Here is a 21,719-nt window from a genome sequence, read left to right as displayed (position 1 = left end):
TTCGGAAGTGTCCCTGAGGGATACGTCGTCAGAGTCGAAGAGCTGTGAGTATCTCAGTGACTATCTACTCCACTCATCTTCTGCTAGTTGATTTCATGGCCTCCTTTTCTATTGTGTTTTTAGAACATCTACTGTCTCTTTGAGTCATTTCGGCCCTGTTGTACTTCTTTTCGCCCTTGGTGTCATCAAGAGGGCCTTCGTGATGGCTTCGCGCCTCCCTATGCTCGATTTGTATCCTTTCAAGTTGCGGGGCAACGCCACTGTTCCTTCTTCCAATCACTTTGTCTATGCCCTTCTGGTCCCTTATCATGTTGTTAACAACCTTGATGTACCGTACGGCTCTAAATCGTCCCCCTTCTGTTAACTTTTTAAGTTTTTTTTCTTTAATTCAAAGGCAAATGAATTTGTTTTCAATTTTATGCTCACAGTCTTCGATTATTTTCATTAATTAATTAATTAATTTTTTTCAACCAAAGACTGTTTATAAGCGTAAAATCGATAACAACCAAACTTCTTATCAACAAACAAGTTTTTTCATTGTTTAAGTACTATTTAATTGAGTTTGTACACCATTTTTTTACGAAATTTATAGCTGTTTTTCTCAAAAACTATTCGATAAATTTTAAATCACATTACACCATTGGATGTACTTTTGAAAGACTTAATTTAAAATTTCGCTTGACCCATGTTTCAATTTCAAAAAATCGGCTATTTTACCTTATTGGTGACGTAAGCAAGAGTTAAAAAGGGAAAGATAGAATTTAGAGCAGCACGGTATATATCCGACAAAAATTTTTGCTTTTTTCTTCGGCTATTGAAACTGTTCCCGCACGTTTGCGTTTTCTCCAGAGATCGTGGCTACATGCGTATATGGCCGTCCTTAGGTGTTTGATCCCTTCGTCTTGACCTTCTATGGTCGCTCTTGTCGTGTGCGCTCCAAAAGCTGGTTTTTAATAATGCAATGTATCGTTTCTTCTGCCTTCCGCGTCGGGCTCTCCTCTCCAGAGTTGGGTACCCGGACTCGAGAAGGAGTTCTCCCAGATCATTACGTGGAGGTGTGGATAAGTCTTTGACTCCCTGGTCAGCATGACTAGATCCCCTGCAGTTACACCATATATCCGAAGCTTTATGGGTCGTGGAAACGAACACACGTCCCAGATACAAATCTAGGCACCATTATGCTAATTTTATGGTACGCGTTGTCACTAATAACGTCAGAAGATTAAGGACTTTACAGGTACCTCGCTTAAATGTTTACAAGGTGGCCTTTGATAACCATCTCTTTGGGAATTATAAAATCATATCCAAAGCATAAATATGAGTTCTTGACAACAGCGGGCATTCCGCCACCGTGGGCGTGCCCCGTACACCCCCTGACTTCCTAATTGAGTCGAACACATTGGCCCATATCGAGTTCTTTCAGCAACCTCTCCTTCATTAACCCTGACATTGGCTTAAATAATCGTTTGCATATGTTCGAAAACTGTTTTAAGTGGGAGTCGGAGTATCGCAGGTTCCCAGGTGGTACTATTACACCGACGTATCAAATAGTAAAATCCCAAGGGTCATAAATTATCGACCGTCTTGACCTTTTAAATCCCTATTGTACCTGCATGTACAAATTTGGTAAACGTAATTTGAGTGCATCATGGTGGTACCGAAACCTGTCTCGCTGAAGTGTCTCGATTCAATACGTGGGTGCCAGAGTGTTAACTTAACAAAATGGAACAACAGCTTCAGAGATTTACGGCGCTCATAAAAAGAAGAAGACTAACGGGACCCTTTCAAGTAGGAGAAAATCGTTCCAAATTGGGTACCGGAGCTTAAATCCACTTGCCGTTAGTCATGCGTATCCCCAAGCACAACATCCTCTGCATGCGAGTCTACCCCCAGAAGGTGCCATCTGTCCAAATAAACGCGTATATGTAACGGCTTAAGGAACGCTGTTTATTTAGGATCTGAGGACCCAAATTTGATATACAAAAGGTTGTCTGTCAATCACGTCCAAAGGGTTTGAATGCAGTCCCTCTGAAAAGACCACAACGTCCCACACCCACCTCCTCATATGCGAAATCCGGCATGTGATAATTTATGGTTAAGTATCCTCGAATTTATGATCACCCCACTATGCTCATTGATAATTCTCATTAATTGCGGCGCATTTAAATGAATCCGAGAGATACAAATGAGAGCCCCAACGAAAGAAACCTAATAAAATTTGCATATACGGCGATTTGCCTACACGCTGGTGCGTCCTTTATGGATGGGCCCCGACTGCGACTGTTAAAGCTTGTAGATTGAAGATATGGAAATGCTCAGGTGAAGGTGATAAAGTTTATGAGAATATTTAGCAAATAAGGAAATTTGCAAATTGGCCACCGACATCTGTGGGCAGTGAGGAAAATTTACAGAGCGTTGAGATGTGGCGCCACCTCTCCCAGAAAATGGAATGATTATTCAGGCGGTTTAGGTTAGTTCAGGTTAGGGGTAGGCAGGGTAATTTTGGGTTGGTTAACGCCATAAAATCAAAGTGCTAGCTAGAGAAGAAAGGCTGACAGTTATAGAGGGTGAGATTCTTTTTATATTTAGAAGGAACAAGATTTAACAATTTTTACCATAAAAATCTAGCTGAGGGTTCAACATTCCAAGACACATTAACAATATTTAGATTTTTATCCAGATAAAATAACCTTTGAAAGGGTCTGGCAGCTTCCTTGGGGTCCACTTGCTGACCTACATTAATATCGATTTTTTCCTTCTTTATGCTGTACAGTCAGCCCCATGACATATCCGCGTCTAATTTTCGGGCACCCTGTCTCTGTATAAAGAGATGATTTATTGGAGATTAAAAATCTCCTGCGTCATAATTTGCTTATTTTAAAAAGCCTTAAACCCTTGGTGCTCCCTGTGTGAAAATTCCATGATTTTCTTACTTTATCTTCTGTATCTGTTTAGAGGGCTACTAGTTCTCTTTATCCTTTATCTGTCTTATTGTTCCGCAGTTATTCTACCTATCTATCTTCGCTCAGAAGCTCCTAATGATCCTTATTCTGTGTGTTGCAATTCTGATTTACAAAAACCTCTTTTCTTATAAATTGTGAATTTTCCAGTGCGAAGAGGTTTTGTCTGAATAGCACCATCCAAGCCGCACTTTCATCTGCATTAACGCCCTTCCGACTTTCGGATGGAATGGAAGCCACTCGATTACCTCCGCACTACCACCAAACTATCGAATCTCCCCATAGACAGGGCGTCCCAAAAACATACTGGCAAACTTTAAGGGACGGTAGGAGACATCACTACGAACTTTTTTTCTTAAATAAACATATGTCCGCAAATGAGGCGTTTAAGCAGAAAAAAGGCAATACGGTTTTGGTCATTATAATCACTTTTTGTTTATGTTAGATGTTGTTTCATTGATAAATAAACGATGGCTCACAGTAATTGTTCAAAATATTGACCATTGGCTTCAATGGGGTTAATTGCACCATCGGTTCATTGACTTGCGGACCTTATGGAATATTCCGGGAATGACTTCTAGATATGTGCCACTGGTCATTATTTTTGCTGAGAGATATTCCTCATTACGAATAGGCGTTTCGTAGATCAGAGATTTGAAATAACCCCCAAAGGAAGAAAATCAAGAGTGTTTAGATCAGAAGAACGCGTGGGCCTGTCTGCAAGACCCGTTCTTCCAATTCATCGTCGTATATCGGTAAGTTTTTCAAACGAGAAATTAACGTATTTTTTTGTTTTGAGGGCATATTTTAATTAAAGAAAAAAGTATGTCCTCTACCACCCTTTAAAATTCGTCGGTATATTTTTGAAACACCTTGTAGATTTCCCGAGCTCCTCCCGGACTTAAGGTGGTTTAAGCAGTAAGGAAACGATGCATAACCATTGTTGCACAACAAAAACAGCCTGTTTCTGTTTTCCAACACTTTCGTCCGCGCTTTCGGCGCATCATCAGTAACAATTTAGTGGCACATTCGAACCGCTCTTCTAAATATTTACCTTATCTCGGCTGGCAGCATCTTAAATGCTTCGTAAAACGAATGTTTCACATCCTAATACGTATAGCTGGCATTATTTAGTAACCGTGTTTGAGCCATTATAAATTTTGTTTATCAATCATCCTGTCTCACTTTAACGGCTACCATTTCATTACGCAACGTCCTTCTTTGGTGCGCCGCGTTCCAGAATTGCCCTGTGAAGAACATTATTGTTTTTTACGGAATTAGATTTATCCACTGCGAGTGCGGATCCCCATAAATTCCATAAGCCCCTGACACGGCGCACACGCACCCGAATGTAAATCCTGAGGGCCCGACACACCTGAAGCGGGAATAAAGGATTTATTGCCAGATTGAAAGTGAGTTCGAGGTACTCGAGTTGATCTTACTCTGGATATAATATCCTGTTTGTGTTTCCCTTTTTTGGGGGGCCGTGGAGGAGCCGAAAGCAGCGATTTTTCCCCGAAACACGGAAGTATTTTAATAATGTTACCTCCATGGCAAAGCCAAAGCGACGTAACAATGAAGTTTAATATTCCGCATCCGAGTCTACAAAGCGGGCTAAATTTGATTTTATGAAATTTCGACGTTGATATACAAGGGGATATCACAGAGGGTTGAGGTAGCGGGAACCTTCTAACCCGCCTTATTATTAGATACTTCCTTATTTGCCGCCTCGTTTATGGGCACATACACTGAGTAGACCTTAACGGCACCTATGGTCCTTATAAGGGGCCTCATTTAAATAGCTAATTCATTTTTTGATTGGTGAGGTTCATGTCAGCGCCGAAAAAACTCGTTGATTGGATTATTTAAGGTTGATTAGTGTTTGTTAATGAGACAGCCCGTTGAAAATATTTATATGGCTTAAGACGCCGCAATTAATATCGAACAGATTCAATCAACTTCCCTCCGACACTTACGAGAGAGGGGGGAATAAACTGTGCGCACTTCCCTTTAGGACCGCAGCTATAATTCTGGACAAGCTTATGGCCGTATTACTTATTTATTATTAATGTATTTCCATTAGAGGTGAACAATGGAACGAGGGGCGATTGAGGGAGACGACGCAGCGTTGCCGGGAGTGGGCGAAACGCGCGCTGAAAAATCCCCGCGGAAAAGCCTGAAAGAAGGTCTGCTCCGAATGTAGGTTTGGACGCCTGAAACAGGACATTTTATGCAATTCTTTCCAACAGCAAGCAAAATTTCATCGGTGATTTCACGGGGAAGTTTCATCCCGCAATTCATTAAGTCAAGAAACTGTCCCAGATTACCTGGGTATGGGCCTTCAGTACCCTTTGGTGCTTTGCAATTGGATGAAGTTGTCTCCGCCTATCTAACATTTCTCGTTGAATAACTCGAGCCAATTTTCCTCCGACCAAACAGGGCACTCTTTACTAAGTCAACTTAAACTAGATAAAATTGGTCCCTCTTTGGGGATTCCGAGAGCGTACACGGGCAAGTTTGGCGATAAAAATAAGGGAAATTGCTGCTCATAATCAAGACTGCGCATATTGAACACAGTAATTAGCCTAAAAAATAATACACGAAAACCGTAATCTAAACCCTGTAACCCTTGTGAGTTAGAACAAATTTTATTCACGAGGCCCCGAGCATCCCCAGCTCAAATCAGTTTGTCGCAAAAAATTATGCCCGACTTCTACCCAAATATCTTTGGCAACACTGCTGAAGACACTATAACATTCATTGCAGAAACTGGGGGAAATTGCGGCGCCCCGTCTCGGAAAATATTTACGAGATTCCCCCCTTTCCCTCGGCAGAGGTCAACCCCTCAGGTGTGTGAGGGTGTATCAGGTCGAAACGTCAGAAAATTTAATCAACCAAAAATGATTTATTTAGGAGACATTTGCGGTTTGCGTACAGATTTTTGATGAAATTTGCGCCGTTACTAGACGGAGCTAGGCGGATCGACTACAGTGAATGCTCAGCTGTTGGGGTGGTGGCATAGTTTATGAATGTTTAACTGTACGGTGTGATCTATTTGTTGCGATCCCCGGTGAGAATGCCGAGCGCAAGTGAGCTACTTAAACATGCAAACGGCCCCGATTAAAATTCAAACAAGTACATCTTCAGATGGGGCCTAAGATGCAGCGCTCGTTTTACTAGTAAAGTAATTAGTGGCTGATTGGTGACAAATTTATCGGGCAGATATCTATGTAAATGCCCCTTTAATTTATGTTTATCGATTTCCTCGGCTGTCAATTAATTTTTATCGCGTCCGAAGATCGCCTCACTCCTTGAATATTCAATGCGATAATTGTATGTGTACGTACAAGGGGCCAAACTAAAAATAGTGCAGTAGTGACATGGGTTAAATTTATCCCCATGTCGTAAAATAGGGCCGTTACCAGACCGAACATGTGTTGCGGGGAAGCCGACCTGAAAGGGGCGGTCAAATCAGTTGTCCTGCGGTATTTCGCGGGCTTTCCGAGGACTAACACGGGGATATCTCCCGGTTAAATTATAGTCGTGTATGGGGTGGTTTAATTTGAGACTTTGAAACGCGGTTTATAAAGTCATGCCTGTTCTCGGCGTGCGGTCAGTTTCCGAGGCGACCAGACAGACTGAGGTCTAAATTATTCAAAAGCAACAAACAGCGAACCCCCTCATCCAACAGCCCCATAGCGCAAATTATTAATTGGCGCTCGCCTCGTTCCGTCTAAGTGTTGCCAAAATAAATCAAACCGCACACATGTACCAGTCATCCTGTATGGACAGCTTATAAATTGCGCCGTTCGCCCCCCTTTCACAAAGGGGGGCCAATTTAAGACTCTTTCCGCCTCATATTTAAGTTACTGTAAAGCGGTTTTTTCTTCTGAGGCTAATTACGGCCAATTATCTACGCTCACGCCAAAAACCAAAACGAAAACCACCCTTTCTTTCATCTTTTTGGGTGACTCTTCACGGCACATCAGCCGTTGCTTATAAATAGCTTAATGGCACTTTTTGCCGCTATATTTCTTACAAGAAGGAATCTCTTCAAACGACAGAACATGCGCCAGTTGGAGCCTTGGAAAAGCATTTTTAGGGTCTTTAAATTTACAGCACCTTTACCGCCAAAAGCGGCATACCGGGCTGACGCCGTCAACAAAAGTTCCGCTTAAAGAAAAAAACTCAGTAAAGTGAGTCGATCTGGCAACATCACGCTGAGCTTTTGTTGTGACACTTGACATATCCCACTGTTTGTCCAATGCCTGTCATTGACTATCATCCGAGCAGACAACGTTGCCAGATACACAAATATTGAAGCGTGTTGATCTCATGCATATGAATGAGGACTGAAAATTGAGGAAAGCTGTTATGCGTCTCGAAATGTCCGAAGTTGGTACAATTAGCTCCAAACGCAGCTTTACACAGGATGCTGTTGCAGCGCACTTGTTTTATTAGTTATTTTACTCACGGGCGTTAATCACACTTCACCTAAATGGCCGCCTCTTTATAATATCTCGGTTATGTTCGGTTTAGAGAGCTCTTGCCACCCAGTACAGAACCGCAAATTCTGCGCTGACCGCCTTTAGCTAACACTTCAGCAAGGTTGGAACAAAGATACGTTTATTTCTCACGAGCCTCGTCCTCAGATGAACAGCAAGTTTGAGGGCGTAAGGTCAATCCGACTTCGTAAACGCGCTCAGTGGCTGCAACACCTCTCTAAAGCCTGATGGCTGAACTTCAAAGCTCTTAAAGCGCACCAGCTCTTCAAGTTTATCCAAGCAAGCCTTTTCCGTTGGACATTAATCATTTTTCTGAATGGAGCTTATTAAAGACAGATTCGCTTTAAATACCGGACACGAATAGACGTTCCGTCATGGAAGATTCTAGACAACGCAGAATCCACGTCAAGCGGGAAATAAAGGACTTACCTAAATTAAATTGTATTTCGATTTGTAGCTTAGGTAAGAGAAACGCCCGAGCTCTATGCGGAACTAGCTCTAACGTAGATAAAGGTGGTAAAGAGATGGGGGAGATTGGGAGGCGGCTGTGTTCATGAATTCGCATGTTTGAAGGCATTTTTGGAGAAACCTTGTTATTGGGAAAAATTTGTATATTGCTGGAATGTTCTCCTTAAGGGCAGTTCAGATTATAGAAAAAAACTCTGGAAAATTTCCTGGTTGATATTTCACATATTCTCACTTTGCAGTTAAAAAAACTTCTCAAAGACGGATATTTTACTACATCTGGCAACACTGCTAACGCAAACTCAAAGACAGTTCTGTCAAAACCTTTAATGAGGGACTTTGACAGCACTGCATGAAAAACAAGCTATAAGATCAACGTTCCCACGTCTGGTGTAATAAAAATCATAGTTAAATGACGGAGATACTGGAACGTGGCCTGCGTATAACGAACAATATCTGTCTACCATCGAGTGCATACCTTATTCTAAGCATTCCGATTGCAAAATAGCTAAAATCAGCATTAAACGCGTTTCGAAATCCGCTGAATGGCGCACTCGGTTTCTTAAGGGGGTGCTGAGACAGGCTATCTATTGAAATCACCCCTCGCCGCCCCATGCAATTGCCCGCACGCAAAATCATATCGATTATTTAATATATAACTCTAAATTGCATACGTTCATGTACCGTTGATAAGGGCTGTGAATGTTAAATCTGTTGCCGGCATTGAATGCAACCCCCATATGCATTCCCCTGCTGCCGCTGAATACTAAACACCCCATTTTTGGGATAATTAGACATAATATTTTCATGGTAGGACACAGAGGCGCACGAGTGCTTATTGTTACACATCCGCTCAGCTGCCAGACGCATTCGCTGAGGTCTAACAGATTAAAGAACCGGCAATTTTAACTAGAAGATGATAATGTGCAAAAACGCGTTCTCATATCGGATATAAGAAAACTTCCTCATTAAAGGAAAAGTTTGAAAACGAGAGCTTTCGCTCTCGCCTCGGCTTTTAAATGCGGGGTTACCGACGACCTTACCGACAAATTATCACCCCGAAGAGCATAAACTTCGAGATTTATCCGGTAGTTAGCGTCAGGGATAAAATACGCTTCGCAGGCTTTAATTTCGTTTTGAGTGCGTGCCGTCTGCATAAGTATTGGGACCCGAGACGGTCGCTTAATGAATTTACGACTACTTTAAAGTGCAGTTTTCTTCAGAAAACCTGTACAAGATGGTTTGAACTTGTGTGGGCCCAAAGCATGGCGTCATTGCTCGAACAAACTTAGGCTGGCGCCATCTCTTGATACCTCATCACTTAATGACCATCTTACCCGCAGATGGTGTAACTTTCTTCGCAACGTCTTACCTGCAAGTACTCAAACCATCCGACCCGCACCTGACATCCCCGCAAACTCTCCTAAAAGTATCATGAAAATCCTCACTTTGGCAGAAAAGTTTAACTCCTAAAAGGGCAATTTAAAATTAAAATGTGCCCCAACTTCCCTAACTGTTCAAAAAATATTTAAATCTCCCTTCAACCTCCTCGTCGACTAATTAAAATAGACCCCAAATATCACCATTTGTTTGAGGTCTTGTTAACGTTAACAAAACCAGCAGAACAAAGTCGGGTGAGCGCGCAGGCCATACCACGTTATTTCCCCAAAAAATGGCAAAATCATGGGGATGAAATTAATCCCTTCAACGCCACGAGCCATCTCTGGGGCTGCGCTTATTGGCTAAGTGGCTTAACTGTGGATTATCACCACCACCAAAAGGTATTAGCCCATTAATATTCATAACCTCAATTAAAATCGGCAAGGGACGGCCCTCGTTTCTATAGCGGATTATTCAGATATGTTTCGTTTCGGAATTAATTCCGTGAATATATTGATTCGACGTTGAAACAACGTCGGCAAAAATCGTTCCTCTTTCATCTGACTCATGACTGCATAAGGGGAGCTGGGGAGAAGAGGCAAGGAAAATACCGAAAACCGAAACAAAACGACTGAGAGTTTTAAATTACCCAACAAGTGCGGCTGACAGCCAAACAATTTCAAGTCCCATGTCATAATGGTACTTCATGTTTTTGATATTTGTATTTTCGCGAGTATGCGGTTTGTGATGGGATTTATTACATTTGCTACAAATACATACATTGAGACCCATTTCGAATGGAAATAGGAAAAGTTTCGCCATGAATGTCTGGCATCACAACGAAATCAATGGATTATTAACAGCGAAAGTTCCTTTCTTCTGGGAGTCGGCAAATAAATCAGAGGAAACTCTAGAAAAGGCCAATAATTTCGCCGATCCGTCTTCATTAAAGGCATATGTGTGAAATAAGAAAGATTTCAGAGGGCACTGCATACATGGGGCGACATTGAGGTCAGCAGGCCCTTAGGCCTTCAAAATCCGAACTTTCAGACGGAAAAAAAAATTGTCCCAAACCTCAAACTCCGAACTCTGACCGTCATCCATGCGTCATGCCTTCACTTAATATGCCCAAATTGTATTAAACAGTTATAGGTATAAAGTGGTTTCTTTGTTATTATCGAATCTTCCGCCGAATGAGCAACTCGCATTCTCGCAAACCAATATTGAGTTGATAGAGTAAATCTAATAAATATTGGGGATGGGGAATTTGGGGAGAGGGCGCCCGAATTCCTTTAGCCGGTGCGGTCTTGAAGGGGACGTGTTAAGTGGAACGTATATGAGGGAAGACCCCGGTTTTTACACAGGCAGACAGAGAGGAAATATTGTTTTAAGTGGTTTTGTAGCGACAAAATAGAGAGAGATAAAACACCAATTTTACGAATTCAGGACAGGAATTTTGGGGATTGTCAAATGACTCAATGGATAAATATTGACACAGGAACGCTCTAAAAAGCCTGAATATTGGCTATAACATGTGTCATTTTTATTCACCTACGGTGGCCTGAGCCTCAAGCTGAAAAACATATGGGAAGTCTCAAGTTATCTATATCCAGGATATAGGGGGGGGGGGGGGGGGTAATAACGCCTCACACACTAGCACGGTAAGGACTAAGCACTATGCTCAATTAAAACTGACTAGGAATAACATCAATCCTTTACTAAAATTTGGGACCAACACCCTGGTTAACGTTTACGTAAAACGTTATCGTTAACGTAAAAACGAAAAAACATATTTTGATAAAAATAGAAGAGGAATTTCAGAGTGTTTCACACTTTTTAAAGATTCACTTGTTATGCATTTTACCACTCTTTTCCCCGAGGTTCTAAAAATGGTGACAGATTTGCAATGTTAACAAGGGTGTTCATCCAAGCCCTTAGTAGCGGACACGAACCTATTTAAATAAACCGAAACTGAAAAACTCTTTAAATTTAAACCTGAAAATGTAACCACCAAAGTGGAGACTTCTGATTATTAGACAGTTCTATAAACCAACAATTTCCGTCATTTTAACGTCGCCCTTTCATGTCCTTCAGACCAGCACCATTTAATTCTGTAGCACCAACGTTGACAATAATGATTTGACAAAAAAGGTGTCAGTTTCCAATCCAGCGTCACAGCAGATCTGCATCCAGCAGCGGAAACAATTACGCAAAATATTAATCGAATTCGCGACAAAATTTCATTAAGGGTATAACGTGGCTCGGCAGAAACCCTAACAGTTGCGCAACTACGGACCCTGCTGAATGCTGCCGTCAAGATACACTCGCACACGCTGTAATTTCAGGTTGATTATTCAATTTGTCTGGGATGTGAAGGTTTGCAAACGGGAGGTGCGACTGCTGCCGAGAAAAATGGCCCCTTAATCAAGAATACATCATAGCGCTAAACATCATTAGGCCCGCGTTTTGAGTCTATTTCGGGGGTCTTTATTAATACCCCTAGATTTCCCTAATTTATTAAATTTCATAAACAGGCCGTGGCGCATTTATTATTTTGACAGCGTCTTATGCCTGAATATTAATTTTAATGTACTGCCTGCGCCGTACACATTTAAGATTTTTCCTTTTCCAAATATGAGACAGTGAGGGCCGTTTCCCGTTCCAAAATCAGCCATCCATAAACAGTTAACGGAGGATTCTTTATTTGCCCCAAAAGTTTCCCCCCTTGGATAGAGACTGATGTATAATAGTTCCGGGGATGTTTGAATTCTTGGAATAAATTTGGGAACGGCTCTATTAATATGGGCTGATATAGTTTCGTTGTTTGTTTTCGGGCAGACGGATTCATCAGGGAGGGACATTCCTGGACAAACGCTTCAAAGCGTCCGGGAATTTGAGGCCTGCTAATTGAAATCAGACCTACGAATTCCTCAAACTCTTTTCAAGGCAAATTCGACAACGAAAGCCGCAGTTAAGCGAGTTATTTCCGAAAGGATAATAGTTATAACTCACGTTGACTTGGAGGAATGTGCGTTAAAGAGTCAGGAAAAAAACAGCGGACAATAACGTGTGTTGTTAGCGTGGGACACGTAATAAACTCTTTCATATAAAGCTGCGACGTTTAGACTAATGGTCAAGCATTACTTCGGAAGATTTCCGCTGAGGGGCAATTAAACGAGAGGTCTAAGACACATTGTTACGAGGGCGTGTGCCTAGACACATGACGAAGTACTGCTTTAAGAGCACCGGCGAAATTTCGAGGCAAAACACTCGATTGAGTGCCTGTATGTTTATTTTTATTCCCCGTCTGCATTTTATTTAAAAACCACTACAGAAATTAAACACTCGGACATATTGCGTCTCTGTTACGTTTCCCTCTGGCTTTTAAGTCCCTTTAAAAAGGCCCGACTATATTGACCTAGCCAGCAGGAGATGAGAGAAATAGATCTGGCCCAGGCTCCGTTATAATGACGTACGGTAGGTGCCTGATTCAATTTGGTTTGGAAGTGCATCATTCAAGTTCAAGTGCTTTTCTGGAGGAGAAAAAACATCCTGATGAAATGTAGTTTTTGCTAAAACTGCTCTTTTTGTGCACCCACGAAAATTTGCAGCTCGATTTGATGCGAAACAGGGCCGTATTGAGGATCGGTGCTTAGGAAGTCGGAAAAATCGCTTTGAAGGAGCCTCGTAAACCATGAAAGAAACCCTCGAATAAAATTTAATTATTAAAAAATAACATTCTACAATACTCTAATTGACGACGAAAATGAGTCCCAACTCCTTCGGTAAAATCATACAAATGATCAACTTAATGTGACACTACTTAGTGGTAAGCTGAACTTCCGAAGACACGAGAGAGTATTGAAAGAGAGATTCCGCAAAGATCATCATACCTTGCCAAAACTCCCACAGAAAAAACAATATTTGGATCCTAAGCAGAGAAAAATATTCTACGCTATTGAAGTTGAGAAGAAAATAGGACTCAACTTCCTTTCTAAAATCATACAAATGATCAACTTGATTCGACACTACTCAGTGGCCTGATGAACCTTCGGAAACGCGAGAGAGTTTGGAAGAGAGATTTCACAGAAATGGTCGTCAAAAATACATTGCCACAGAAAATATTCTACGCCACTGTTATTTCGCTAAAAATTTATCAAATTCTATCCGCACGCCTATATAAAATATCAATTTTCATAGAAACTTCACAGAAATCTTAAAACACTGATACGACAAATCCCAAAAATAAATCTTCATAAAATTGAATTTTACAGAATTTTATGGAAGATAAGATTAAAATTTATCTTATTGTTTGTTGTAAGAAGGTTTATTGTTTATACATCACGACTGTCTTTCGTGTAAGAAGAATAATTTAATCCTTTAATGAATTTCTAAACGAATAATTAAGGTATCTTTTAAGAGTGTCCTTAACATTATTGCATACTACTTAATAAAATTATGGAACGGCGGCACAGAGTTTAATCGTACTTGTTTCTACACCCGTTGCCAGACTTCCTAAAATATCTGAGATACAGAGATTCGAATGAAGGGCAGAGAGGCCTTTTGATACACTGATTTGTAGCCAAAAGCAACAAATCTGAACAACAAATAAATCAACACTGCAAATCCGTTATCTCTCTTTCGCCTGAAATACTTTGGCCGTACCTGAGATTTGGGTACCTAGGGCAGTACGTGTCAAGTGCGATGGTGGTGTAATGGTCATCATTGGTGCTTCCCAAGCAGCTGATCCGGGTTCGATTCCCGGCCATCGCATAAACTTTTTTTCGGCTCTTAAACGGCTGTTTTGCCGCGAAGTGGTACTACCACCCTGAGTAGCATTCAATGATCAAAATTACCACCAAAATACAAACAAAGAAAGAGTTAATGACTCCCTAAAGGAGCCGAAAACACAGGCATTAACGAGCAAACGCTAAGGGCGACGTAGTGCTCCCCGCGGGCCTTAAGGCCATAACCCACAATTCCAGGGGCGTCCCGGGGGTGAGTCATGACGGCATCGGGCCCCCAAGGGGGCGCATTTATCCCCCTTAAAACGAAAGAAAACTTTGGGCAAACGCATCGCACATACGAATCGGTTTCAGGACAATTAAAAGGGCCTAATTAGAAATTATGAGGCGTGAACGCAAGATGGCACCAAGGTGAAAGGGCCGTTTTGAGCCCGAAGGGACACGCCGAGTTAACCCGGCAAGGTGTGAGGCCCTTCTTCCAGGGATTTTTTCGGCGAGATGTTTGATGGTAATTGAATGGAACAAAAGGCGTTGGGCGGATGGCGTGTTGGTCCTGCCACGCCCAAGGGCTTCAGGTCAAAATTCTTTCGAAAGTCGAAAGAATAATTTTTGCTTATGTAGATCGCGCGTTATCTTATCCTTAACTTATCATAACTTATCAATATCTAAATCGAAGTTAATACACAAGTTAGTCATTCCAATACCATCCAGTTGATAGTGTGTGTGTCAAATTGAAAGTGTGGTGGTGTCAAATTATAGACTATGTAAGTATATCATGTAGCGTTTATTGTGATCTCGCCTTATAGTGACGTCAATGAAGTACATTAAAAAGTCATCATTTCGAACGTCCGTGTTAAGTTTAGCTGATGGATTGATCAGCTATTTACAAGTGAAACCAAAGATTAGCGGTGGGCCTTAAGGGTGCCTCCCAGGCATAACTGCTTTGTTTAAAATAATATTCGCTCATCTGAGGATGATGATTCCCCATTAAAGATTCATAATGACAAAATAATGCTCACAAATCTATTATTTATCTACAATAAAATCACCTTTTCAAAGCCTGATAAGTCCATATATCGTTTAATTATAAACCTTAATTTGATACTGACTCATTAAAAAATTCCATTAAAGGGTTCCACCCCTGAAATTACTCCAACTAATGCCTCGGCGTATCGACTTACATAACACAACACGTAATTTGAGACCATTAGCGAGGCCTCGTTTTACATATACCGTTGGAATATGCCCGGAATCGCTCGATTCTTTTTCTTCTTCTTTGTTTGCACGCCACTGGTTTTCGCACGTTCATGATTAAAATTGACCGCCCCCCTTAATTCCCACCCTCCGACAGCTCTTTTTTTAACGTAATGTAAGACGAACAGATGCACTTTAGTGAATTGAATTAATTTGATACTTAAGGGGGATGATTGGCGGTTTTGAGTTTGGGACAGGCCCCTTGAAGCTTTGGTTGTGGAAGAATATGCTGTTTGGGAGGAAATTTTGTTACATCGAGCTGCTCTTCAGGGTGGATCACTTCGAGACCTCTTGAGTAGGAGGGTGGCGTTATGTGAGCGCCATATAATCAGTCTAGTAGTATTGAGTCGCAGAGAACATGAATTGGGGAGCTCACACAGAAGAAAATCTGCGTTGTAGAATCTACCAAAAGATGAATGAAATTGAAATTAGATCCGTCCAAAGTCATTCAAGGCAAATAAACTAAATTGCAGGTCATCACAAATAATAGATCTTTATCAACCATTTTTCTGATAAGGATTCATTATCCTTGATAGTCTACAGTACAGTTCTAACTTGTTTCATAAGAATTTGAACGAGAATAAGTTCAATTTCATTAATCTTTGATAGATCCTGTTACGCAGCTGTTCTTTGTGTGAGCTTCTTGATCCTGGGGTCAAATACTCTACAGCTTGTTCAAAACTTCGACACCCTGTATTTGAGAAACGAAAATATCTCCGACATTAGGTTATAGGAATTTTGACTCAACGAGCCTTTCCTTAAAGTTGCGTCTCTCTGGAAACATCCTGTATAGCATCAAATTGAAGATTCGCCAAAACTGTTGGGCGGTTACAGGTCAGAACTATCAATAGGAATGATCGATAGAAAAATGACTACATCTAGATTATATGAGCTTCATATCCCAGTTAAACAAATATATTTACACTGGCGAAACATATGTGAGTCTATGGAACTTTCCAAGCCATAATTTCACATATCCAGAAAAGTATCAATTGTTTAGGGTTGTGTGCTGATGTAAATGGTTACAGCTGTGTCTGTTTGCCATAATTTGTATTAACCATCCCTTGGTGACACCAAGAGGCATCTCCTCAGCTTCGGGTAGTTCAAAGATCAGATTTAGTTTCTCATAAGTACTCATCTGGAACGATTTGTGCCCACTAATCCCTGGCAAACTCAAAAGGCCTTCTGGTTTTTCGTGTATATCACTTAGTGGTCCGTAAATAATGCCTTTTCCATATTATCTCTACTTCACGTACAATGTTTCAGATTCAGACACCGTCCTTCTCTTTGGCTCAGTGAACCTCCTTTGTGGGGGCAATCCCAGGACCGTTAAGAGGAAAAAGGTTCATCCAGGCTAATTTCCTATAGGATAGAGTTGCAACTAATGATAAGGGATGGTTTATGCTAACTTGCACCTTGGGTTTGCCGTTAATTGGTCACTCGTACAGAGCTTTGGCACCTGGTACTACCCAATACTGCTTATTTTCATGTCTTCAGAAATCCGCCCAGTCATTCCCTGACTTGATCCTTGAATTCTAGGCACATTTTGGATGAGCGTTTTCGGCAGTAACTACCCCCTCTCCTCTCATAATATGGGTACTTTGGTACAGTAATAACTTAATTTGTTTGAATTTTAACCCGACCTTTTGCCATCGAAAAAACGCCTAATCGCCTGTTTATTCTCGACCGAGGCCCCTAATCCCGACAGTCTCTTAAGTTGGACAAAAGACCTTGATAAAAACGCCATTCTAGATACCGTAAAGCCTATTACGTCCACAAAAGATACATTTATGGCCGACACTATAATGCAAACGGACAAAACCCTGTGGCTTTTCGAACGTTCCACGTTTTTAAGTCGAACCACCCGAGCGTGAATGATGTTTTGTGTTTCGCCATTGGTCAAAAGACCACGTTAGGGACGTGTTGCGCCCGAACCCCGAGTGAAACGGACGCGAAAACTCCCCCAGAAAAGCTCCAGAATCATCCTTTTAAGTCTTTTGACATTGTAATAACCATTCGCAGCGTCACAGACCAGCTTAAACACTTAAAATTAATTAGGCTGGGGCCACTTTGAGCGCACCGTTACGCTCGTGTGAAGCCCGCTTTATTCCGGACGATTTAACTCGCCTCGATTTCACCCCTGAGGGATGTTTCAAAAAAGCACCTTTGGACCCTGTAAGTGTACGCCATCACCAAGTTTCGATAATGGACCTAATAAAAATCAATGACGTTGGTGACGTTGAAATGATGTATAAAAAATCTGAGAACTTGCAAGTCGCTTAAAAGTTTCCTATAATGCGGCTCATGTACTTCGGTACATCGTATTGATGTCAATGCATGAAATTCCTATAGTGTTTCCTAGTTGTGGAATCTAGAAACGCAGTGGTGTGAGTTTTATGGACGTATGTATTTAATTTCCCAGAGACCTGCTGCAGGACAGGAAGTCAAAAGTTTCCCACAGAAAAACTTCCGATTTCAACCAGAGTCAGTGGCGTCTCCTGCTAGAAATTCCAATTTCTCAACCTGCCTCTGTTTACCAACTGTTTCTGCCGCTTTCATCACCAACATCAGCCTTCCCGACAGGAAAAAAACCCGTATGTTTATCTGATTCAGTTTGTAGACTATTTGATTCTCTTTAATGAGGCGAAAGGAACTAATTGCGATGATAAATGAAGGCAGACATAACATAATTAGGTATCAGTCTCAAAGGGGATCTTTGTGCTTAACAGTATTTTTAAAATTTCTAAATTCAGTACCAACCTAATGCGAAGTTGCCGAGAACCAAATTAAGGATGATTCGACAGTCAAAACCGCCGGACAAGGGCAGAGTGCGGTTTGGCCAAAGTAACCGAGACGTGAAACATCGACTCAGCAGAAAATTTTACATAGAAAAGCATGAAGTTTCGTGTCTATTTATCTTATATTTGAAAACATACTGCAGCCGCAAGAATTTGCACACGAAGCAAAAAGTCGCGGTAATAATTAGCAGGAAGGGGCGTTTAAACTGCGGTGGGTCCGGACTTAGACGAAAGCACAAATTTCGAGATGAATGAAGACTGAAATCGTCATGGGAACTTGGGAAATTGGTCTTACTGGAAATTTGCCTTCTTCCAGGCGGTTTCCGGTACCCAAGGACAAGTTACTGCTGTCCCTAAGCAACCATGTGCGCTCCACATGAAAACCCATACGCTCTAGACATAACTTCCACACATCAAAACTCCTTGGGCTCCACATTCTTCCATTAAATCCGATCTAAAACATCTCATTTTTTTTAGGAACATTTAAAGCTCAGGAAAGACAACCACTGAAGATGTCACTACAAATTCCCCTTTTCCTGGCTCTAATGTCCTTATCTCGAGGCGCACAATCGACTTATCACCCCATAAACTGCTCAGACCCAGTAGGAATGCAGAATAGGAACATCAAAGATAAAGATATAACCGCAAGCTCCTTTTACACGATAAACCTGTTGCCTGAGTTTGGGAGGTAAGTCAGCCCTTTGTCTTCAAACCTCTAACAACAGAATGGAATCTAGACTGAAATATGAAGATGAAGAAGGAGCCTGGTGCCCTAATCACACAGACATTGGGCCATGGCTGCAGATCGACTTGCACCAAAGGCATAAGTTGACCAGTATTGCCACTCAGGGTCGATACGCTCAGGGCCGAGGGCAGGAGTATGTGGAAATATACACTATGCAGTATTACGAGTGAGTAACTAACAAAGTGATGGGTCCTTCTAACCAGGAAAACGTAGTTCTCTTCAAAACAAATGGGAGTTCTATAAAAACGAAACTAACAGTGAATATATGGAAGGGAACGAGGACACTAACAACATTAAGAAGAACACCTTTTACAACCCGATAATGGCTAATAAAGTGCGAATTTTTCCTATTAAGCAACATATGACGATGTGCTTGAGGGTCGAATTGTATGGCTGCCTCTGGCCTGAGAGCGTTGTGAAAGTCGATGTGTCGGAAGGCCAAGGAAATCTCCTCGAAAATGGTAAGTTGCAACTTAACTCTAATTCCACTAAAAGAAAATGTCTACCGTAAGGAAAAGCTTTCTTGTTTGACGACATAATCCCCTTATTGAACACCGACAAGGGGTGGATGATATGGCGCAACCCAACTCTACAAGGCCGACCATTCGAGATATCCTTCCAATTCGACAAGATTCGAGCCTTTCAAGCAGTGCATCTGTTTGTAAAAGAGCCCTTTAAGTTAGCAAACATCACTTTCAGCATTGATGGGGAATATTATTCGAATCCGTTAACATGGAAGCCTGTTGAGGGTACCAACCTCACCTACAACCTCAACAACCAAATAGGAAAATACCTGAAGATACAGTTCAGCGCCAAGGAGGAGTTGCTCTCCCTAGGCGAAATCGAATTCGATAGCTCTCTAAATTATTACGACTACTACACATGTCACGATACTACAGAAAGGAAAATTTTAGATGACTGGAAATATATTATTATTATTATTATATCGATGGGGCTGAACGTTGGCTTTGGGGGTTACTGGATTAAGACATGCTTAAAGCGCAAAAAACCGCAACCCTCCCATGATGGTATAACATTACGTTTGACTTCATTCGAAATAATTAATGTTGCTGATAATTAATTTACAGAGATATACTGTGATATAGACGTTCCATTAAGAGACAGTCGCATAAACTCAGAACGTGGAATAGTTGTTGAGTAATAATGTACATGTGCCAAGGCCTAGATTGGAGAATCAATAGAAAGTAGACCAAGCACCACTAATTAGGCTCGTTTCCAATCAAACTTAATGAATAATGACAATTTTAAATAAAATGGCGGCTGTGAATGAGAAGCAGATGGGATTAAACGGGTGTGAATCACTCCTTTATATTTATTTTATAATTTACAAGAAAATGTTTGACACGCCAAAAAGTCAAGAAAGAATTCAGAGACAAATAGGTGTGCTACGTAATATTCTAGTTGCGCTCTGCCGACCGGGCCAGGTCAGGTTTTAATACTATTAGCTCAGACTAATCGGCACGAAAAAAAATCATTTTCAGAATTCCTTTAGACTATATGGTTCAAATCCAGACTTGATCTGATGAAGGATCGACCTCACACTTCGTCATACTCTTAAGAATTATTTATTATCATGTAAATTACTAGAATACCTTTTCTATTTTTTAAATTGCAATATATTTACCATTTTAAATTAATTTTGTATTTTTCGTGACATAGAAAAAATCAGAATTCAACAAAAATTTGCCCTGGAAGGTGGGCCTCATTGGAACCCAAGTGTTGTTAGGTCTAGGCCTCATGAACATCCTTCTAGTGATTCTCATGATGATCTGATCGCACTTCAAACCACAATGAAAGTAAAACATTTCGAACACGCCTTAGTGCGTCTCACTTTGACCTTCGTGTTCAGCAATAACACTTATACTACGTGACAAAGAAAGGTAAACACCCATTAAAAACCATTTTATTTTGATAATTTTTTGCATGTTGACTTATCTTAAAAAAAGAAAGAAATGATCAAAATTTCAAGTTTATCTGTTAATTTTTTTTTAGTTTCCATGGGTCGTTCCTTAAAAAAATAAAATTTTGTTTAAACATTTTTGTTCACATTTGCATCGCAACTTTTGTGAAGTGTGTTGCAATCGGTCATAATTTTTACTCATTATGCCTAGAGTGCGTAGAATTGAACAGATCCGTCAGCTTAGTGACTTTGAGAGGGGGCGGATTGTTGGGTTGCGCGAAATAGGTCTGTCGGTCAGAGAAGTGTCTAGAAGAACTAACAGATTCTTAGGAACCATAGTGCGGTGTTACCAGGCGTGGACTCAGGAAGGCCGTGGGCACAGAGCCAGAGGCACTGGGCGACTCAGAGGAACCACAGAGCGCGAAGATCGTCGATTGCGACTTTTGGCTCTTAGGGACCGATTAAGCAGCAGTCGAGCTATTGCAAATCAGTGGTTTGAAGAACATGGGAATAGGGTTGGTATGCGTACAGTATATCGCCGAATACGAAGTTTTTGCCTTTTGTCCTATCGTCCGCATTGGGTGCTGCCTCTCACTCGCGAACATCGATCTAACCGCTTACAATGGTGTAAAGAGAGGATTCAATGGGACCAAGAATGGACTCAGGTGATCTTTAGTGATGAATCCCGCTTCTGTCTGGGGATGAACGACGGTCGGACAAGGGTGAGAAGGCGACGGGGTGAAAGGCGAGATCCACAATTTGACAGAGAGCGTCATGTCCACCGTACTGTAGATGTTATGGTATGGGGTGCTATCGCATATGGTAGCAGGTCACCCCTAGTTTTCATTAGAGGCAACATGACTGCCCAACGCTATATCCAAGAAGTGTTGGAGCCATATGTGATTCCATATTTTCGAACTATCCCGAACACTATTTTCCAGCAAGA

The 21,719-nt window shown here is 41.3% G+C and overlaps 1 protein-coding gene and 1 non-coding gene across 5 annotated transcripts; both read left to right on the top strand.

The window, feature by feature from the left end:
• The first annotated feature begins 14,011 nt into the window (after nt 1-14,011).
• TRNAG-CCC (transfer RNA glycine (anticodon CCC)) lies at nt 14,012-14,083 on the top strand. The gene has a single exon. It is a non-coding gene; the product is annotated as a tRNA-Gly (tRNA).
• A 645-nt stretch (nt 14,084-14,728) lies between these two features.
• Nucleotides 14,729-20,510, top strand: LOC136411477 (discoidin domain-containing receptor 2-like). Of its 4 annotated transcripts, XR_010752327.1 has the most exons (8): nt 14,729-14,819; nt 17,732-18,003; nt 18,063-18,795; nt 18,845-19,018; nt 19,066-19,313; nt 19,365-19,880; nt 19,941-20,297; nt 20,355-20,510. XR_010752327.1 is itself a non-coding variant. In XM_066394059.1 (7 exons), the coding sequence occupies exons 3-7, from the start codon at nt 18,620-18,622 to the stop codon at nt 20,012-20,014; spliced, it is 1,188 nt and encodes a 395-aa protein (XP_066250156.1). In that variant the 5' UTR covers nt 14,729-14,819; nt 17,732-17,903; nt 18,585-18,619; the 3' UTR covers nt 20,015-20,510. The 4 variants fall into 4 exon arrangements, 3 of the variants coding, with proteins under 3 accessions (XP_066250156.1, XP_066250155.1, XP_066250157.1); XM_066394059.1 differs by having other exon boundaries at nt 17,732-17,903; nt 18,585-18,795; nt 19,941-20,510; XM_066394058.1 differs by having other exon boundaries at nt 19,941-20,510.
• Nucleotides 20,511-21,719: the final 1,209 nt, after the last annotated feature.

This window comes from Euwallacea similis, chromosome 10 (assembly GCF_039881205.1).
Source record: "Euwallacea similis isolate ESF13 chromosome 10, ESF131.1, whole genome shotgun sequence".
Lineage (NCBI taxonomy): Eukaryota > Metazoa > Arthropoda > Insecta > Coleoptera > Curculionidae > Euwallacea > Euwallacea similis.
The sequence above is the reverse complement of the archived record's forward strand: the minus strand, read 5'-3'. Positions and strand labels throughout refer to the sequence as shown.